General features: G+C 43.3%; 1 protein-coding gene across 1 annotated transcript in view; it reads left to right on the top strand.

Annotated features, from left to right (window-relative positions):
• Positions 1 to 4,120: 4,120 nt before the first annotated feature.
• The window catches only part of NXPH4 (neurexophilin 4), a 375,298-nt gene continuing 356,751 nt past the window's right edge, over positions 4,121 to 22,667 (top strand). The window contains exon 1 of the mRNA XM_086966709.1: positions 4,121 to 4,398. Within this exon, the coding sequence (XP_086822835.1) occupies positions 4,345 to 4,398 (54 nt within the window). The 5' untranslated portion in view covers positions 4,121 to 4,344. The remainder of the gene's footprint in view (positions 4,399 to 22,667) is intronic.

Genomic DNA, 22,667 nt, shown 5'->3' with positions numbered 1-22,667 from the left:
AACATTCTGTGATTCTGGGACAATCATGTAATGTACCTGTGCCTTAAAATTCAAAAAAATGAATTGAAAAAAAATATGAATGTGACCTTGTGTAATGCAACTGGTGCTTGTGTAAAGGGCTCCACTAGCTTTGGGTTGAGTTTGTGAAATATAAAATTGCAGCAGAAAAAGATACATCAGGAATGTCTCCCAGCACTTCTCTTGGTGCCTTGGAAACCGAAGCCCACTATTTCACTTGCACCACCCCTGCCCTCCATTTTCATACTCACTCCCATATCTGTGAATCTCGGCATGATCTTCAACTCACCTCTTACCCAACGCCTCATCCACTATCACTCACTTAATCCATACTTCAATGGCAGATGCCCACTCATTATTTACACACCTACACCCTATCCTAACTGCACTTACTTACACCCCAACTCTGTGGGGGTCGGGCACTACAACCCAGACAATTGAGCAAGGTCAGGTCGCTGTGACCATGCATTCTTTCCATTGCGTTATTTTATGCGGTTGTGTGCTGTAAGGGTTTCTGATTTTCTTGTTTGCATTTGCTTGACCACCACCCAATCTCCTTCAGCGAAGGTTGTTTCCTGCGCTTGCTGTTTGGCATCAGTGTAGGTCTTCATCTTCCTCTTCTTTTCCTTGCTTGCTGTTCTGAGTTTGGTGGTGGTTGCAGTGCAAGCCATCATCCACTGTGGGAGTTTGGCTCAGCTAAACATGAGGGTGGCTGGTCTTTCCCTGGTTTTCGAATGTGGAGTGGTTAGATATGTCTGCAGGACTTAGCGCAGCGCTTTCTCAATTGCCACACTTTCTCCAGTGGCTCATTGTATGATTTATTTTCCAGGGTTCGCATGCACCTTTCTGCTATCCTGTTAGCTTGTGGCCATAGTGATGTGATCTTCCAGTGTTCAATGCTCAGCTGGGTTAGGAAGTCTTTGAACACTCCCATTGTGAAGAGTGGACTGTTGCCTGTTTTGAGAGTCAGCGGGTTCCACCATGTTGCAAATATGTCGTTCAGCTGCTGGATCAATTTCGCTGCTCCAATTGTCCAGATAATTTTGACCAGAAGGAACTGGGAGTAATTGTCCATCAGTACCAGGAGGAGTTTCCCTTAGGGCAGGGGCCCGGAAAAGTTGATGGCCACCAGGTTTCGTGTGTTCTCTGGTAAATCTGACATAGTCAATGGTAGTGGCTCTACTGTTTTTGAGACACATTTGTACACATGTACACATGGTGTATTTGTAGCTCTGTCTGCACCATTTTATCAAGTTTTGAGAACCACAATTTCTCATGTAAGGCTCTTTTGGGGGCTTCTACCCTGTAATTGACCTCATGTGTGAACACAATGGTTTGCTTTCTAAAGCTCCTGGGGATGACAATGCGGGAGCTTCTCAATAAGAGTCTCTCTTCTGTTATGTCCAGCTCATCCTGGCTATTGTGAAAGGCTTTTATCTCTTCTGGTTCACCTCCACATTCTTTGCAGTGTCTCCCTTTTGAGCGTTGATCAGTGTTTGTCTTTGTCCTCGTCCATTGCTGCAGCAATCTTTGGGTATACTTGAAGGAATTTTTAACAACTCCCTTTTCTGGATCCCTGATTGTCCAGTTTGACTTTATATTAGAACTCCCATTCTATCTATGGCTGAGTGCGCTCTGGTGGTATCATCTGACCAGGGCGTGGATAGGCACCAATGATGAAGCATGTCAGGATTAGTGAGTGAGGCGCCTACTCCAATATCTTTGGATATCGCAGAGGTGGTGAACTAATATCCTCAAATATAGTAGGAGCCTTTTCCATCCTTCATAATTATCAGTTGCCATTGTGTATATCTGCTGTAGCTGGGAGAGTGCAACTGATTGTTTGTCTCTCACTCTCTAGTGTGGAACTAAACTATGCCATGACTGCTGCCTCCCCTATTGCAGTTTAAATGCTTCAAAAACTTTGCCCACACCCTGATGGTCATTTGAAATCTACGTATTGATTCATCAGGTGTGTCGGACAGGGGCACTTATGGTGGTATAGTCTTGAATGTATCTGGCACAGTAACACCTCAATCGCCCAAGAAGTACCTCTGCATGCCTTTGTCTTGTAGTGGGTTGGTGGCTAAGGGTGCCTCGACTTTGTCCTGTTCTGGTGTTATTCCTTTCTCTGACAATGTGTCCTAAGAAATTCGGCCTGATTTTGTGAAACTCACATTTCCCGGAGTTGAGTGTGAGGCCCACTTCTACTAGTAGTCAACATACTCTGTATAGGTCTGCTTCATGTCTTTCCCTTGTGGTGTCAAACACCAATATGGCTTTATTGTAATTGAATGCATCGACTACTGACTGGATGACTTGGTGGATGACTTCTTGAAAGAGCTCTGCTGTCGACAAGATGCTGAAGTTCAGTTGCTTGTATCCGAATAGTCCACGGTTTGTGGAGAATTTTGTGATGTAGTGGTTCACTTCATCAAGTTCTATTTGGTGAGATCCTTTATTCAGATTGAGTTTGAAGGAGAGCTTGCTCCGTTCATTTGTGTGATCATGTCCCAGATGTGCGTGCCAGGGTATTATTGACCTTCTGTTGCTTTATTTGGTTGCTGCATGTCAACACATATTCACACATCTTCTAACATTTCTCTTTTTGGTACAACTAGGATCTGTGAGACCCACTGAGTCTGACCTTCTTGGAGGTGAAATGCCACTTGCCAGTGTCCTTCTGCAACTGGGCTGGTTTATGTGCAGTTTGACGCGGGCATCCCATATTCGTTGCAGTCCATTAACCCCTTCGATGCTGCGGACGGCCCCCGGCTGTCCCACGTGACAGTGGGCGTGCGCTGAGGACAGCCGGGGGCCGTCCGAACTCCGCCCACTCATTAGAATGCCAGCAACGCAGCAGAATTTGCGTTACGATCAGGGTGTTAAAGAGTGTGGGGAACTTTTGGGTCATGCTTTGGCTGATTTGTGCTGTGGTAGTTGACAAAGTTCTGCAGAGTCGCACAAGGAGGCAGTCGAGTGGCATTTCACTTTCAAGAAGCAGAGAAAAATAAAATCAGAAGCCTTCCAAAACTAGACATTATCAGCCCACACCTCACTCCCACATGCCCCAATCCATCACTCACACACCAAACGCCTACCATCACTCACCCCCTACCATTTACACTGTACTTCAACTACTTTCTGGAGTAGCGTGCTACTCGCCAGAAAAGCGCTTCAACACCCCATCAGGGGTAACAAGGGCTATATAAATACAAACCTTTTATCCTCTTCTATCCCTCTGCTATCCTTCGTAATCCAAATAACTGACTAACCTATACACCACTCAAATGACTTTCATATTTCACTATACTAATTCAACACTAATCATTTATGGGTTCCAGAGTAGCGTGCTACTTGCCGAAAAATAGCTTTGACGCCTCATCAGGGGTAGTAAGCGCTGTATAAATGCAATTACAATTTAATACTCTTACACCTCATTTATCTGCCCTACTCACTTCCTCACACCGGACTCAGCAGTGACTTTCCTTGCCTAAGACTCCGTACCTTGCCTTTAAATACACCCCCATGCTGCTCCTTCGATCGTGTCTTTCCCTCACTCTTTTTTCAAACCTGAATTTTGCAGGCAGGGCTCCTCTTTCCGTGCACTTCCACTACCCTGCTATCGAGTTGGCCCTAACTTGTGTTCACCTCTCTGACACCTTCACACTTCTGTGATCCTGCGCAAGTGGCTTTATGGCGCTGTACTTCGTCCCCTCATCACACACCCAAAGCGCCTAGAAACAAACTGTAGATTAGTATGATGCGCTACGTGCACAACTGGCCATTTGCACAAACACGTGGCTTGCAGTCTTTTTCTGCCTCTACGAGACCCTAAGCGCCAGGTTTTCTTTAAGTGCCTTGGCGATGAATTCTTACTCAAAAGCAATATAAAAATGCTCAAAAACCGGTCAATTGTTGTCGGGGAGGGTGGGGGCACGTTCCAGGTTCCACGCCTGGTTGGAGGACGGTGGAGGTGGGCAGGATGCCTCCGCCCCCACCCTGACGGTGAGAGGAGGCGGGGGGCACCAGTGCCGCTCGCACACAACCTTCCACTTTCAGTCTCTGATCGCAGCGCGCGAGCCAGGGGGAGAACCAAGTTTGCACCCGAGCCTCCCCCTCCCTTCCTTCTGGCTGTGTGCCCCCCCTCCTCCCCATTCTCCATGGACCGGCGCCCCCTTCCTTGCTGACAGCTGAGCCGCTGCCTCCACTCTGTGCTTTCTGTCCGTTTCTCCATTCGGACCCCCGTGTCCATCCGGACGGGACAACCCCCATCCCGGATTCCAATCCGGGTGGGGTCCGAGGGCTGCGGCGGGGTCCCCGAGGATGAAGCCGGCGATTTGGATCTCTGTGGTGTGCAGCCAGTGGGTCCTGCAGGCGGTGAGTCAGTGGCTAGCATGGCTACAGCGCCCTGACCTGGCACACGAGCGCCTCTAGGCACTGCATGCATGCGCGTATTCAGTTTTTATGTAGTGCCCAGACCCCTTTCAAATAAGTTCTACTTTTTACTGCAAAAGAGAGTTGAGGCGCTGGAGGAAATTGTGCTCTGTCTAGGATCACACAGGGTTTGTAATCTGGGGAAGCCGGGTTTTGAACTGGAGTTTGCCGGGTCCACAGTCACTACAACGCACACGCTGTTCCTAAAAGTGTTGACGCAAATACTGTGTGTGTTTCATAGCCTATTTTTGTAGGGATGTGTACACTGTTTGTGTTGATCTTAGTCTTGTGATGCACGATATTTTTTTGTTGCAATTTAATATAGCGCGAATTGACTCGAAGGTATTGAAGCGCTTTACATGCGCACCATCAACATTACACAAGGACACCTTTTCATGCTTGGAAAAATGCGCCTCCTTATTAATCGCAACTAAGCTATTACAAGGCAGCTCAGTGGGTTAGTGCGCCTTATATGAATAAAGTTCTCGTCTACTGGCGACTCTACAGTGCATGTAGGCTGCTTCAGAGAGCTGGTTCTGGACTCATGCAGACACCGTTTTTCACCCTAGCGTGGAAGATAAAATGAGTACCACTGAGTTGGAATCTGTGGTCCCCAGATGCTGGTCCGTTCGGCGTGTCCCTGATGAACATTCAAGAATCTCTGCGCTTTGCCACGGTGAGTCTCTCTGCCCACAGCCCTGGCACTGGGCACGCAAGTGGGTCTTTGAGACACACAGAACGGGCGAGGGCAAGAGACCCCACGGAAGAAGCACGTGTGCCACCCTCTGCCGGGTGGTATGTGGAAGCGCCCCCTGGACGGGTTTCAGCATGAGAGGCGCACAGCTGGCGCGTGCCCCTGCCCTGCAGCTGGAGGGTGTGGGCAGACAGGTCCCCTGCCTGTGTCTGTGCCTACCAGTGCCACCCTCGCTCCTGACACACTCGCTTTAACTGTATTTCTCTGTCTGTTTTTCTATAATGTCTCCCTCGCTTACCTTTCCCAGTCTCTATCTGCCTGCCACCTCCATGCATCCAGTCTCTGTAATTCTGCCTGTAATTCTGTATTCCTTCAGCACTCGCCTCTCTTTCTGTCTACCTGTCTGTGCTGCCCTTTTCAACCTCTTGCTTCTCCTCTGTATGCTTTAATCCATCCATCCATCCATCCATCCATCCATCCATCCATCTATCTATCTATCTATCTATCTATCTATCTATCTATCTATCTATCTATCTATCTATCTATCTATCTATCTATCTATCTATCTATCTATCTATCTATCTATCTATCTATCTATCTATCTATCTATCTATCTATCTATATATCTATCTATCTATCTATCTATATGTCTGTCTATCTATCGAGTTGTATGTCTGTCTACCTATCTGTCTCTCCACCTCTTCATCTTTCGCTCTGTCTTGCACACCACTCTCTTCCCACCTGTCTATTGTTTCATCGATCTGTCTCCCGGGGTCTTCCCTTCCTCTCTCCATCAGCGTCCACTCTCTGCCAGTGTGCCATGTCTGTCTGTCTTTTTGCATCGGGGTGCCCGCCTCCGTAGACAGACAAACACGTCCAAACACGTCCTGTTGACTCGGGGAGAAAAAAACTATTCATGCCCGAAACTTTGAGTGCGGCATCCCAGAGCGAGCACAACGGGGGCACGTACTCGGGGTAAATCGAACCGAAGATTTCAGAGGTCCTGGCGTGAGCGGACACAGCTGACAAATACGGTTGTTTTACCCCCTTTCACCAAATCGTCAGGGGTTTTGAAGTAGCGCTCCCTACCTCGGTCCTGCCAATATGGAGCTGAGCCCGAGAGAAAGAAATCGTGGTTTGCCCAGGATTAAACGGGTTTTAAAACTGAGAAGTTGGGACTCGAAATCTGGTCTCCTTGCTCAATCTTTATAGGTGCATATATATGTACTTCTGGGTTTTATTCTGAAACTGTGCTGACAGCAAGCATTTGTAATACCCTGATGTAGTAAAGAACATGCCAGGTGTCCTTTATGTAGCGCCTTGCACCGGCATTTAACCCGTTTCTAAGCACTCTCAATTGTTGTAGTTCAAGGACCGGAGTAAAGATGCCACTCAGTGGTGATAGCTGTGCATTCGTTTTCCCAAGATCACACAGTTTGCTCAGCTGTGACACAGCCACGACTTATGATCACATGGCAGGTGATAACACCACTAGATGCCCAAAGATCGGAAGAGGGCGGATGTTGGGTGAACAAAACTCAACGTTCCGCTTTCAGATTTTGCACAAATCCGTGCAGCAAGCGCGTGGACCACCGGAGCTGTCTTTCTGGGTTTGGGACTTAGAGCGGTACCTGGGTGTCTTACTAGGACAGTAGATGTGGACTGCGGTGGTGGGGGGAGGGGGGGGGGGGGCATAGACAGAGAGCTGCAGTTGGTGTAAAACCCGTTTAGGTGTTACACTGCGATCTGATGCTTTGTCCTGCAGGTAAAAGCACACATAACCCGGAGCGGAAACATGAACCTACTCAAGATGTGGCTTTCGGTTTGAAAGGTGTGCTGGCTATTCTCACAAGTCTCAGCAGAGGGCGCATTAACCCGCGTAGCTACCCGCCTGGCACCTGGAACTTCCTCTGCAGGTTACAGCCAGAGATAGCTCTGCCAGAGGCGCTTTAACCCACTTAGCTGCCACATTGGAAGTCAAACCCCGGACCTGCAGTTTACATATAAGTGTATGCAGTAATTGCATCTCCCGAGCTACCCTGTGGGACATCTCTTTTTGAACTGGGGGCTTGAGCCGTTCCGCAGTTTGTTTATATTTTGATAAGTTTAGTTCTGCACTAATAATCAGAGCTGGCACTGTGTGATCGCTGGCAGAGTACTTTGTGTTTCTACAGATTCAACATTTTGCCAGGTGAGGTATTCTGGTACTTGTAGCCCCGCGTGTATAACTGAAGAGCTGGCGTTTCTTGAAATCTCAGGCAGAACACTTTTACTCAGTGTGCCTGGGTCCACGCGGACTCTTACCTGGGTGTGCCATTTGAACCAGGCTGTTCTGTTCCCAGTGGAGCACACCGAGGGACAGGGTCTACCTGTGGGCACACTGCCAAGCTTTGGCACAAAAAACTGGGGGGCATATTATCAAGGGGCTTTAAAAGCCAAGAAAGCGGAGATAAAATTGTCTCCCTATTACCTAGCTGTCGCTAACACCAGTTAGCGACAGCTAGTTGGAGATAGCGACCATCTTGGGCCCCGCATTGCATGTCAGTGATATTTATCACTAATGACATGCAAAGTGGGCGTGCCGCGATGTTAGCGACTGAAAACAGTCGCTAACATCGCTATCTCCTATTTCCAACTTTTAGAGATACTCGCGCTTACAAAAGCTAACACCTGCCCTGAGCAGTTCTTAGCCATGTTATCCAATGGAGGGTGGATAACATGGCTAAGAGCATTAGCTCGGTAATGCATGAATATCGCTGACTTTTCAGCGATATTCATGCATTGCGGCGATTTTTATCGCAAACCTTGGTAATACCAAGGTTTATATGCGGTAAAAAAATCGCCGCAGCTCTGCGGTAAAGTTTTGTCTCTAACCAAGCAATAGCGATAATTATCGCTATTGCTTGGTAATATGCCCCAGCGTTCCTACCCCTACTTCTCCACTGGGCCACCAGTGGCAACGCATGTTTTCCCAGTACACCGGGTCCCTTTCCGGGCAGATAAAAGTGCTAAAGCCTATTTAGACACCTCGGTAGGTTGGTGCCCAGCTGCAGACATCTCTGTGTAAAGCTACCATGCCACTTCCAGTGAGATTCCTCGAGACCGTTGTGCCTGCTGAAGCGACCTTTCAGCAAACCTGTGACTTGCAGAGAGAGAGGAATCCCCGCAAGCAGTCGCAGCCTTTCATCCGCGCGAAGTCGGTTAAAATGAGTGCCTCTCGCATGGGAAGTAATAATGAATGTATTTACGGTGACTGCATCAAGCGTTAGACACTGTCATTAGGTAACTGATTTTTTTATAAGAAGAAAAAAAACAGAAAAAGCTTATTTCATGGATGTTTGCGTTAAATCACGAAAAAAAGCGGGTGAACCTAATCTCCAGAGTGCTCTCCCTCTTTCTCTGTTTAGAGTTCGTGGGCGTACTCTGCTTTAATTTAGAGCGAGGCCTTGGTCTCGCGCACCGAGGCTCCCGCGTCGAAAGGGGCGCGAGGCCGTAGAGCGAGGTTTCGACTCGCGGCCTCGCGCGCCAACGCACCTGCGACGAAAGGCGCGCGAAGCCGTGGAGCGAGGAGGCATCGGTCTCGCGCACCGAGACTCCTGCTACGAAAGGCGCGCGAATCCGTCTCTTCAGGGACACTCTGAATTGAATGTTTTCACAGCAAATACTTTCTGTTCCTTGATTTTACGGTCTCACTGTCCCCCTTTTTCGGGCTAATCACACCGTTGAAACATTTGACACATATTTGCTGTGCTTGGGAAAACCAAGGGGCAGAAATTCTTCCATTTGTGTTGGGAAATGCTATAAACCGTGTGCCCCCCCCCCCCCCCCCGCCCCGAAATGAAACCGGAACAGCATTTTGTAGCCTCGCCCACAGTGTCAAAGTCGAGAGTGTGAAGCATATGTTCGAATTAAACCACAGTAGGTATTGGAAGGTTGAAAAACAGAAGGAGTAGTCTTTTTTTTTAACTGCGTTCATAACTTATTAAAGTTATTTCATTGTTGCAATTAATTTGATTTTCACCCCTTCCAGTTAGTCAAGGACTGGGTTTTGCTTTTTTTTTATACAGCACCCTAATTTAATTAAGATGCCACTTAAAATTTGCATTTTGATTGGTCCGCAGAGTCTGATCCTAAGAAGTTTTAAAGCAGCCCTGACATCCTGAATTGTTATTCCTTTGCTGGCCCCAGCACACAGGAACACAGGAACATTTCAGCTTAATTTATGAGTGCATAATTAAGACCAAAACAACTCCATACCAAAAACTGTAGTTAATCTTTTAGTTTTTGCATCATTTGTGCGTCACCGTACATTCTGAGCGTGTTTGCCTCACTTGTACGCTGTGCTTTTTTCACTTCTGCATTAGCGTCACGTCTCTGATGAGGTCTACAGAGAGCAAAGCTGGCTGGGGGTTGCTTCTATCCCACGACAAGGGGGCTTGGGTGGTATTTTACTAACCCACCATCAGTCATATTTTTACTGGAATGGGGAAAGTTTGTCTTTTTTGGCCTTTAGCTAATCCTGGGCTTAAAGACTTTGCCAGAAACCTGCAGTGTCCTGCAGTGTGACACGTATCACTTGACATGTCTTATGCCTGAGCTGTTTTTAAAGTTTTGAATAATGTATGTGTCACTTGCACTGGGTGCCTTGCTCATGTCTGGACTAAGCTGTACCCCTCCGATGAGATTTGACTGAGCTGCTTGTCAGAAGTTGCTTTTATTCTATTCCAAGTGGGCAGAGATGGTGGTGTCCTACTAATCCAAAAGCTGTATTAACGTAGCTTGCAGTGGTAAATGCATAAGCCATTTTCTAGCTGTGCGTCGATGATATTTCAGTAATCTAATGCTTAAAGACTGTGCCAGAAAACAGACCTTAGAGCAGGCAAAATAGAGAAAATGTCTTTCACTAGGAATGTTTCTACCCAAAGTATTTGCGTGCGAAGCTCCCTTTTCTGTTTTGCATTATTTATACACCACTTTAACTTTTTGAATGGTTTATTAAACATCACTGTTTGCAGAAATACAATGTCTCTCTTCAACAGGATAGGTTGCTGTGTTCTTGTTGTAAGCTCTGGTCAGAGCAATGCCTTATTTTCTCAGGAGTCAATGGTATCTTCTTATAGTTACTCCCCAATGGCATGTCGTCCATTTTCCCAAGGAGTCAGTCAGGGGTAAGTAGGCATCCTGCCTGAAATGCTCCCACTTTCCCAGGTGTCTTATCGAGGGCTGTCTGAACTGAAGGTGATTTGTGGCCATCTTAATTTCAATTTTCACCAGAAACAAAAGTACATTTCAGATAAACAACCTTTCTTTGGATGTGGGAGCCCAGTCTCACTGCTTCGCGCACTTGACAAAGACATTGATAATATTTGATACTAGTATGGTGTTGAAAGATGCCAAGGCAGAGCTAGAGGGAGTGGCTGATGTGCTGCCCGGTGCTAGGCCTTGGGGACACTGTTATTGCTTCATCGTGTGACTGCTTCACCATTCTGCACCTGGTGCATGGGTGGTATGTCAGCACCGCATCCTGCTACTCACTCTCACGACATTTGTGAGCAGTCTGACCAGAGCTGGGGCACCATTGCTATTTGTAACAGCTTAAATATTCAGTGACAGAGGAGTGGGTGGAAGGATATCACAACAATTTGCTACTGTTGATGCATTCACTCATCATCAGATAACATGTGCCAGGTTCTCAGTGACACTGTCACTTCTTACTGTAACACCATTCAGAGGCAGATGAAAAAGTGCTAATGTGTCTCTGCCACTTCTTTCTGTGGGAGCCCCCGCGCCATTAGTAGAATGGCGCTATGCTCCAATTTCTTGCCTTGACCGCTTTCACGTAATGAATGAGTCGGTGTTAAGCTATGCCTGCTGCTCCGCGAGCTGCTTCGGTGACTGTTCATCACAGAGGTTCACCAACACTAGTAACATCTGTATTCTACATAGATGGTGTAGTGCACTGTTGACCAAGGTCAGGTGCTTCCAAGACAGGAGTGGGTCAGTAGCAGTGAAGGAACAAGAAGACTGAGGAGAGAGTAACAATATCACATTCATCGTTTTGTTGTCAGTGTTGTATTTGTGTTAGTGATTGCGTACCAGGCATAAATGTTTCAACAGAATGGTCTACGCTGTTGAAGGATGGGCAAACTGAATGGTAATCCTTTGGCCTTTTTCATCCCCTTTGGCTACAAGTTCTTTATTTTTAATCAGTGAGGTGTTCTGTCCCTCACAACACAAACATGCTATGCTCTGGCAGTTAATATATTGCTTAAACTTAAGTGCATTAACCAAGCACATTAAACAAAACGCCCTCCAAATAAACTAAACGTTTAGCTTTTTAACAGTTTTAAAGGGCTTTTATAAAAATGAAAACTCTGCCTTTGCCCCAATATATCGGATTCAGAGGGGTGAGTTATGGGGTAGCTACCTTGGTATAGAAAACAAATAAACGGTGTTGGGTGCAACACCACCCCTAAATCTAGTTGAATTACAAATAAATATATTAGGTCATCCTTTGAGTTATAGAAAGGGCAGAGTAGGGCGGGGCTGTCTGAAGAAAGACTACCGAATCTGAGTTCATTGCTTGGATAATGTGTGTTTTTCTTTTTTTGTTGCAAACCCTGTAAAAAATAAATCATGCAAATTGCAGAACCAGCTACCCAGTTATAATTCGAAGGACTCTGAATTCTCAGGCCACTGTATTCATCGCGATATGCCAGTTCGAGAGACTGCAGTGCTATGAAGTCTGATAAATTTGTCTCAACCACAATTTTTCTTCGAGATAAAAGCAATGCTCCTGGCCCTTGGCCGTCGAAAGTAATTTTCAATTGAAGTGTTTTGCAATAATATTTTCTCTAGAAGATTTGTCGGCGTTTCTGAGTATCATGGTGTTTATTATGAATGATGCAATATCGAGTCGCTTATAATGCTTACTGTTTTCAAAATACCTCCAAGGCAATTTTGCAACGAGACACTGAAATTCTGTGTATTTACTTAGTTCATTATAATGTGACCAAAAAGTTTCATGCCATTGGTTGTAGCAATAAAATAATATTAGGAAAGGTTGGAAAATTACAATATTACTTAGAAATCCCTTTCAAGTCCTTTCATCGCTTGTACCTGAACACCCGAAAAAAACGAATGCATCAACCATGCAGAATTTCTTAGGAAGAGAATCCGATTTTGTAGAAAGTCTTTCTAACTTGGAAACCTGTGTGCAAAGGCATAACTGTATGAGAGAGATTTCCTTCAAGGTTGTTTGTTTCTGCACATTATGTTGGTGGGGTGAACTATGTCTTCCACAGATCTGAGCTGGCGCACTTTCTGTTTTTCTTCCCTCAAACCTTCGTCTTTCTGAAACAATGGGCCTGTTGTGTTCTAGGTGTAGTTTCTACGTAAATACAAGATGCCACCACAAATGACTTCTTGAATTAAAACTACACTAAGACCTCTCAGCAGAGAGGCCCCGTTATTGCTTGCTACACAGATGACTGTTTCTCAGGTTATTTCAGAATTAAAATAGCTGTTTTTGTAAAACGACTAATTGATTTTCACGATTTCTCAAGTTATTCCATTTCGTAAATTTCCAAATTGAAGCCAGCCATGTGAAACCCGATATTCAGTGGGCGGCAATTAGCGTAAGGATTTGGGAGTACTACACCCACAATCCAGAGCCCAGCCAGATTTAACGTGTCACACAATTTAAAGATGATGTATTTCTGTTATTGCTTATTCTGTCTTTTCTTTGAGATTTCGACTTGATTGTAGGAGAAAGGGGGAGTGAGAGAACATAATAAGAATCAAAGAAAGGACCTGCTCGATGGTTTCAATGGAGGTGGAGAAGGTGCACAAAAAAAATCAGTTTATAACCAATGGCTAATGCCCAAATAGCTGTTTGTGGACAGCGTTAGTAAAATACTACCCATGCCAAACCAGAGAGGGAGTGTAGGGGCACCACTGCATGAACATTATTTTCATCAAATAAACTGGTAAAATACCCTGCATGCCTTTATGGACTAGTGTAACTGTTCAGACAAGTTTAGTTCTTATTGGCGATCATCAGTGGAGTGTGGCTATGCCAGGCAGGAGCCTAGCAGCAGTCACATGTAAATCAACACCTCATAAGCTTATGGTGCTGCATACATTATGCAAAACAAAGAAAGGACCTCTGGGATGTTTACAGTTAAAAGAGCATTCCAATAAAATCAATAATCCATCAAGGACACTAAATTGCCTGCTCAGATTTTAATGCTACCACTCTTCTGCTTCTGTTTGCATTCCTATCTACAACATGACGTGCACTTTAATAATAATTTGTACATTGGAAGGCACGAGAAACATGCGCGTAAGAGTGCAATATGGTCTTCTAATGGATACTTATGCCCACAGATACTTCATCTTGAGGCATCTCCGGGTATTATCCTGAAATGTTCTCTCGCAAGGCACCATTCTGGCACTAGATGGCACCCATGAGTGCAGATCCACCAGATGCCATCCCCAGACATGACATAAGGCCCTGGCAATGCCGGTGATTTTACGTTCTGTTTTATACCTAGAGTGCTTCATTTGAGCCAGTGGTTTCCGGTGCTCGGCACCAGCACTTAATTGTCAGCACTGGGTATAGTGACAGTCTACCACATGGTGGTGCTGTCTTTCTGATTTTGGAATGAGCGCAATAACAGAGTTTAATAAGTAAATATACTTTAAAAGGAATAATAGGTGCCACGGGCACTATTCTGATATCTTTGGGTGGCTTGTAATAGTCCTAATTGTCACACTTGTAGGAATGCGATGGTTAGTAGTTGTGCTTTCACTGTCCTTGGCAGAGCTAACATGGACAATAGTGGGTGCAGGCTGCTGTAGCCTCCCGAGAAAGCCCCTGGCACTTTTTTCATTTTATAAATTAAGTACTGAATAACCTGCCGCACAAATTGGGCTTCTCTCCAAAAATAAAGAAGTCGACTCCAGTTCCAAAACAATTCGTCCAGTTCAAAGGGTTGGTTGTGAACACAGAAGCAGATTCGTTTTCCTTCCTAAGAGAGAGAAGGGTGGTATAGTAGAAGTGATGCCACACTTTTGACCAGACGTTTCTCTGATTTTCTTCGTGTTTTCTTTGGAACCTTTAAAACAGTGTTACTTGTCACCATTACATCTCCTATGAGAGTTTGGTAGTTCCATACTCTCTGTGAAATCTCTATACTCAAGCTACTTTCCTGTCAGAATCATCTTAAATATTTTCTTTCTTTTTCTCCAAAAGAGGTTTCTGTGTTCCACCCCAAGCCAAACTAAAAATTGATCTATTATCATTCCATCCACCTCAGACCAAAACGGGGATAATATGAAGACCACCCTGGTACTACATAGATGTCCCACATGGACAGTTTTGACCCGTTCATGTCCAGCACAATAGGCCTGCCACGAGTTGGTGCATACTGTTTTTTTTGTTGGAGGAATGTGGAAATGCAGCATAGTAGGACTTTTGCTGTTGGCTGCAAGGTCTAGTTATTTTCATAGACATATGATGAAATTGAGTTTCTACATCCATACTTGGACATTTTCAGGGCATTCTGGGTAAGAAAAGCAATGGGACCCATGCAATCTGCACAACCTTGAGGTGACTGGATGTCTAGTTTTCAGAAACACCCCAAATACTACAGGTACCTGTATCCCAAGACATTCGCAGATTTTCTTGTTGCAGGTCATAGACTCATAGCCCAATATAAACAGGTCTTGTACTGTTGTTATATGAGAAAGCTGTGTGGTAGGACTTTTGCAGTTCTTTGTATTTAAGCGCAAATTCTTGGGGGGGGGGGGGGCATGTTCTCAAAGAAATTACTGACCCAAAGATTAAGGCTTGTACAGCATTTTAGATAGGGGTTGGACTTCCCCAGTGTCTAGATTTCTGAAATTTCTGCAGTCGTTGGATTTCTGTAGGCACCAAAGGGGAAGATGTGGGAAGAGATGTGGCTTAATGGCTCTAGCCGCCGCCATTGTAACTTTGAGATCCAGGTTTAAATACATGCCTCGTCGCTAGACTCAACATCGTGTGATTTTGGACAAATTACTTCTTTTCCTTGTGCCTAAATGAGTGTAATAATGTATTTGTGTAATCACCACTTTACATACACAATCTTGTAGATCGTCTCCAAATCCTTCATTTGCTGTACAGTGTTCTGTTGCGTCACAGCTTGGTTTACCCTGTTTAAATACCAATACACAGATAAATACATACATACTCACAGACCCAAATACCACAGCTATGTACAGCCCAAGAAAATTCCTTTTTAAATTTGCCTTTTGATTTAAACCCTTTTTGCACCTTGCCTGTCCCAGTCACTACTACAGTTTTTAATGTGAAGAGGATGTTAGCACTGAGTGGTGGGCATTTTGCTATTCCTTGGAATTTCTGGAACTTTCTATCAGAAAAATGCGAGGAAATTCATTTTTTTAAGCATGGTTTGACGTCTGCAAGACATTCCAGGCAAAAATTAGTAAAGGATTCCACAAAACCACAGCAGCATGTACCTCTCCAGGTCTCCAAGTTTTTAGAAATGTCTGGGCTTGCCAGGTTTCTATGGGTGTCGGCTGACCCTGAGCCCAACTATTACTAGCAGCCACCACCATAAAAGTCTACCTTATCATAACATCATTTAGTCTCTTTGTCACATTTTTGGCTTTTCCTTTCCCATGTGATAGGCCGAGACACATCCCTACCCACTTCAAAACCCTAAAATTACCCCTCTCATCCTTTACCACAACCGACCCCAAAACATTAAAATTACCCCTCCCACCCATCATCACTACTCACCCCTGAACCCTAAAATGACCTTTACTATGCCTAAAACTTAAAACTTAACATAGAACAAGAAACGTAACCCCGCCAAAAGATGTGGTGGTCCTAAAAATAGGATCCCGATATATATGGGGTGATAAATCTAGGAGTTAGCACTGCACATAACAAAATTAAGTCAACCCAATTATACTCAAAAGAGAGGTTTTAGCAAATATATATGTATCTTTATTTTTTTTATATACTCTTATACTTGATGTAGAAAAAACTTACATACATAAATAACATTTTGAATCCACATAAATTTCTTTAGAATATCAGATAACATACATAAGAAAAAGAAAGAGGATAAGAATCACAGAAATTCATCCTGCTTTGGAACCTACCCAGTAACAATTCATACTTCAGTCATACTCTCATACTCTCAAATTATCAAAAAAATCTACCTAAAATTCTATCATTCCACTTTCATTCTTCCATACATTCCTATCATTCTGGTGTATGCAACACATAGATAGTAAATATGTTGCATAGATCAGAATATTGTTCCAGATAGACAATCTCAATACGGCTCCTAATTAATATAGCACAATATGCCGTATTTCTGGAGACACAAGCCGACGCGCGTTTCGGTGACAGGCCGGGTGGGCCACACCTTCGTCAGGGCTGGGGGTTGTTGACTGGGAGGGGAGGAGGAAATGAGCTGGAAATAAAACACAATGTCTTAGTTTTTATCGTTCTGTATAACAATTAAAATTGTCAAAACATATATTTTTTTCACTGTCTGATACATTTTTAACAGAGGTAAATAATGGTTATTATTATTCGTCTGATGTTTATATGGTTGACATTTTGAGACTGTGCAGTACCAAGCTACCCAGAGACACTCCCTGAGACAGACTCCCGGTTGGGTGAGATCTGTAAGAGGCACAAAGATAACCTAAACCAAGTAATCAATCGAGAAAACAATATCACATCTTTCATATACCACATTATTACATACATTCATTCTGGGGCACATATTGACCAAGTGCAGGAAGGTTATTGCATATCATATTAACAGCCCGGGATTAAGATGTCAGAAAGCCCAACCTTCAGCAGAAGTCATTTATTCTCAGATATGGCGGGAGGGTGGTTGGGCGTAATATAGGGATGGATTTTTAAGTTGTTATTAAACTTTGAAAGACAATAGGGGTGTGCACAATATATATTAGGTCAAAGTGTAGTCATACTAGATAGTATCCTGTTTATTTTTACCAAACAGTGTAAAGCCAAAGATACAAGGTGTTGAGTCAAGGTTTACCTATGAAGGATTTCTAGTCAAAAGTGACATAGAAACTCAAAATCGGTTATCCTGCATGTGTTGGAAGATGTTTTCTATTTTCATCCACGCCTAGTGCTGCGATGGAGAACCTATAATTAAAATGAAGTTTTTATACCAGCACTCGATTTAACAAGATTGGGGTTGAGATTATTAGGCTAGCAGTATCATTCGATATCTTATTCGATTTCTAATATTTATTAAGACCAGTCCTGTGTTAAGACAGTATATAGCTTAGGTTCACCTGATATGGTCTTAGGACGGTTCTTCAGCAGTGATGCGCAATTAATTTATTTTCAAGGAACTGCGATCCTGGTAAGTAAAAGGGAACACTAATTACGGGTCGTCCTAATTAGTTAATTATAACCCTAACAGTGGGTAAAGCCTATTGTTCCATTACCTGAATACGAAGCTATCGTGAAGCTGGTATATCAAAGAATAGGTTCCACCACAAAGGAGTTAACGGCGGAGTGTTGAATATGGGTCCGCTGTACTTTAGGATGTTTGGGACGGCAGGTATCAAGGAAATATCCCTAAAGGAGGACAATAAGATAAGTATACACCGTGACTCCTATCCTCTACATAATGCAAAGTCAGTTTGGCTGTCATATATACACACCGTTAGGGCCATACTGTCTAGAGAACATCTGCTATATTGTATACTTACCATTTTATCCTCCATTAGGGACCCTTCTTGATACCTGCTGTCCTACACATGCCAAAGAACGGTGGACCTATACCCTATTCTATCCACCCCTTTAAAGTCTCCTACCCCTAACGGTGTGTATATATGACAGCCAAACTGACTTTGCATTATCTAGAGGATAGGAGTCACGGTGTATACTTATCTTATTGTCCTCCTTTAGGGATATTTCCTTGATACCTGCCGTCCCAAACATCCTAAAGTACAGCGGACCCATATTCAACACTCCGCCGTTAACTCCTTCGTGGTGGAACCTATTCTTTGATATACCAGCTTCACGATAGCTTCGTATTCAGGTAATGGAACAATAGGCTTTACCCACTGTTAGGGTTATAATTAACTAATTAGGACGACCCGTAATTAGTGTTCCCTTTTACTTACCAGGATCGCAGTTCCTTGAAAATAAATTAATTGCGCATCACTGCTGAAGAACCGTCCTAAGACCATATCAGGTGAACCTAAGCTATATACTGTCTTAACACAGGACTGGTCTTAATAAATATTAGAAATCGAATAAGATATCGAATGATACTGCTAGCCTAATAATCTCAACCCCAATCTTGTTAAATCGAGTGCTGGTATAAAAACTTCATTTTAATTATAGGTTCTCCATCGCAGCACTCGGCGTGGATGAAAATAGAAAACATCTTCCAACAAATGCAGGATAACCGATTTTTAGTTTCTATGTCACTTTTGACTAGAAATCCTTCATAGGTAAACCTTGACTCAACACCTTGTATCTTTGGCTTTACACTGTTTGGTAAAAATAAACAGGATACTATCTAGTATGACTACACTTTGACCTAATATATATTGCGCACACCCCTATTGTCTTTCAAAGTTTAATAACAACTTAAAAATCCATTCCTATATTACGCCCAACCACCCTCCCGCCATATCTGAGAATAAATGACTTCTGCTGAAGGTTGGGCTTTCTGACATCTTAATCCCGGGCTGTTAATATGATATGCAATAACCTTCCTGCACTTGGTCAATATGTGCCCCAGAATGAATGTATGTAATAATGTGGTATATGAAAGATGTGATATTGTTTTCTCGATTGATTACTTGGTTTAGGTTATCTTTGTGCCTCTTACAGATCTCACCCAACCGGGAGTCTGTCTCAGGGAGTGTCTCTGGGTAGCTTGGTACTGCACAGTCTCAAAATGTCAACCATATAAACATCAGACGAATAATAATAACCATTATTTACCTCTGTTAAAAATGTATCAGACAGTGAAAAAAATATATGTTTTGACAATTTTAATTGTTATACAGAACGATAAAAACTAAGACATTGTGTTTTATTTCCAGATCATTTCCTCCTCCCCTCCCAGTCAACAACCCCCAGCCCTGACGAAGGTGTGGCCCACCCGGCCTGTCACCGAAACGCGCGTCGGCTTGTGTCTCCAGAAATACGGCATATTGTGCTATATTAATTAGGAGCCGTATTGAGATTGTCTATCTGGAACAATATTCTGATCTATGCAACATATTTACTATCTATGTGTTGCATACACCAAAATGATAGGAATGTATGGAAGAATGAAAGTGGAATGATAGAATTTTAGGTAGATTTTTTTGATAATTTGAGAGTATGAAAGTATGACTGAAGTATGAATTGTTCCTGGGTAGGTTCCAAAGCAGGATGAATTTCTGTGATTCTTATCCTCTTTCTTTTTCTTATGTATGTTATCTGATATTCTAAAGAAATTTATGTGGATTCAAAATGTTATTTATGTATGTAAGTTTATTCTACATCAAGTATAAGAGTATATAAAAAAATAAAGATACATATATATTTGCTAAAACCTCTCTCTTGAGTATAATTGGGTTGACTTAATTTTGTTATGTGCAGTGCTAACTCCTAGATTTATCACCCCATATATATCGGGATCCTATTTTTAGGACCACCACATCTTTTGGCGGGGTTACGTTTCTTGTTCTATGTTCAGTTTTCTTCCCCTCACGACCTGCCTACATCCCTATAAGCCCACTGGGGAACCCCCTTCTTTCATTATTTAAAACTTAAAACTTACCCTTGCCGTCCATTACCACTATCCACCCCAAACCCTCAAATTACCCCTCCCACCCTTTACCACTACCCACCACTAAATCCTAAAATGACCTTTACTTTGCCCAAACCCTAAAATTACCCTTACCGTCCTTTACCATTATCCACCCTGAACCCCAAAATTACCTGTACTATGCCTAAACTCTAAAATTATCCCTCCCACCCTTTACCACTGCCCACCACTATACCCTAAAATTACCTTTACTATGCCTAAACACTAAAATAACCCTTACCACCCTTTACCACTTCCCACCCCTAAACTACGTAATTACTACCTCTAAACCATATCCCCAATCTCCCCAGTGTTTTGCTTCTTTTGACATCAATATTCCCCTGCCAACTGGTCGAACAGAGAGGTAGCAGGACTCCCCCTTTCTGTATTTTCTCCTCTTCCCTTTCTCTTACATTAACCTCTTCCAGTGCCCTCCCTAGAATTATGCTTCGTTTGCCTCTTCTCCCTGTTTGCACTTACCCAATATACCGCCCTTAACCTCCGAACATGTTTTATTCTGAACAGTCTTCCTGCTTCTTGATCTGACGTCGTTTGCTGTGTCCTCTTCTGGTGTCAAGCATAGTAGATGTACAAAGCTAAGCTCTGTGACCTTTTACCTACCTTTTTTACAACCCCTTTCCCTCCTAATGTTATATAACTTGATTCTTAAAGTTTAAAAGATCCTTTAGGTCTTGACTATGGGCAACTTCAGCTGGCTTGTCGAAATACCTATTGCATATTATGCCTACACTTTGTGGGCTTTGGGTCAGCCAGTTTCTTATCAGTTGTTGGCTTTATAATCTATCTCCATTGCTTGCATCTTATTTGATGATTTTAATTCCTCTGCTTCTGTTTGACCTTTCCTTGGAGCACTGCTTCTTAATCATCCTTTTGATTGGATGACCCTAGGGAACTGTTTCTTTGTTTTCCTCTCCATTGGCGTACAAGTGTTTTCTTTCTCTAATCCCTGTGTGCTGCTTCCCACCTGACATCACTGACCTCATTGCTCTCTTTGTTGGTCTGCTTATCCACTGCATCCACTGCATCCTCTTATTCTGTCTTTTTCCTACGCCTCCTCCAGCTCCCCTTTGCTTCCCTGCCCAATGTAGCTCCCTGCTGCTCTGCTACAGTGATTCACTCTTCCCCCACTGATAAATCAATCAATCTATCTATCTATCTATCTATCTATCTATCTATCTATCTATCTATCTATCTATCTATCTATCTATCTATCTATCTATCTCTCTCTCTCTATCTATCTATCTATCTATCTATCTATCTATCTATCTATCTATCTATCTATCTATCTATCTATCTATCTATCTATCTATCTATCTATCTATCTATCTATCTATCTATCTATCTATCTATCTATCTATCTATCTATCTATCTATCTACCACTCTGTATATGTGTATATATATATATATATATATCGCTGTTTTTGAAAGGTTGACAGCAACTTCAATTTGCTCAGATTTTTTTCTACTTTTTAATGTATAGATTTACAGTTCCAAGGCAGCAAATTAAAAGGAATACAAACTGCTACTGCAGTATCACGATACAAACATGCACATGGGTGATGACGCATGCACTCTTATACATCATCACACCCATATGCATTCTGCTCAACAACCTTTTCAACAAACCTTTTCTTCTGTTTTGTTTTCAGTATCGGCAAAAAAACCACAGGAAGATCATTGCTGCTTCATGAACCATGTTAGGGATCCCTATTTTGTATTCTTTTTTTATTGATATTCAGCATTGGCAAGCCAAAGCATTGGCTAACACCTTTCCAATGCGAGGCCTAGGTGGTCTTGCAAACTTGTTTTATTTTTCTTCTTTCAGACCTCTGGTATGACCCAGAGTCCTGTGCATTTTTCCCTGGGCATCCCACCCCCAGATATTCGTCAAATAGTGTTTCACAATTTTTGGCAAGTCCCCATTTTGATAATTCGTCAGTGTGTGGTCATCAGACTGGTACTCTCTAATATATCTTTCCACCCAAAGAGTGAGCCCATGTACGTCAAATGTTTCTATTGAGGTTGGTTTGAGTGACACTGTTAGTGAAAATGGGTGAGGACGCTGCATTATTTGGGCCAAACATATAGGGAGAATTCTGATTCCATAAAAGCAGTCGCTGGGTAAACTGCAGAATGAAAACCAGTGGTAATCTTACTCATGAAACCTTTCTTTGGTGTTTGCGGGGTGTTCTTCGTGGCTAGGATTTTACCGGAAGGCCCGGGGAGTATCACGCTCCCTGGCTCCTTTTCCCGCCCTAACTCTATTTAACACCTATCTACTGGGAAATAATGAGAAAAGAACTAAGAATGGAAGTATACAAACTTAGGCACAGTGGTGACGCCACTATTCGCAGTTAAACATTTTGCAAAAGGCATTGGGTGTTGAATAATTTGTGGTGCAGAAATAGTCCGTTGTTAGGATTCAGGAGTGAACCGGGCACGCAGCATTGTGGATAAACGGCCACCTTCACCACATAGCAGAGTGTTTGCTTTTTTTTTGTTTTCACAGAGATATTATTGCTAGGCTCCTGTTTGAGTTGAATTGTTGTGTACCACTCAGTGCAGTGACGTGACGCAGGGAGCTGACCTCACTGCAGTGGAATGACGTTGCTTGGCT

Source organism: Lissotriton vulgaris, chromosome 1_1, assembly GCF_964263255.1.
Source record: "Lissotriton vulgaris chromosome 1_1, aLisVul1.2, whole genome shotgun sequence".
Lineage (NCBI taxonomy): Eukaryota > Metazoa > Chordata > Amphibia > Caudata > Salamandridae > Lissotriton > Lissotriton vulgaris.
The sequence above is the reverse complement of the archived record's forward strand: the minus strand, read 5'-3'. Positions and strand labels throughout refer to the sequence as shown.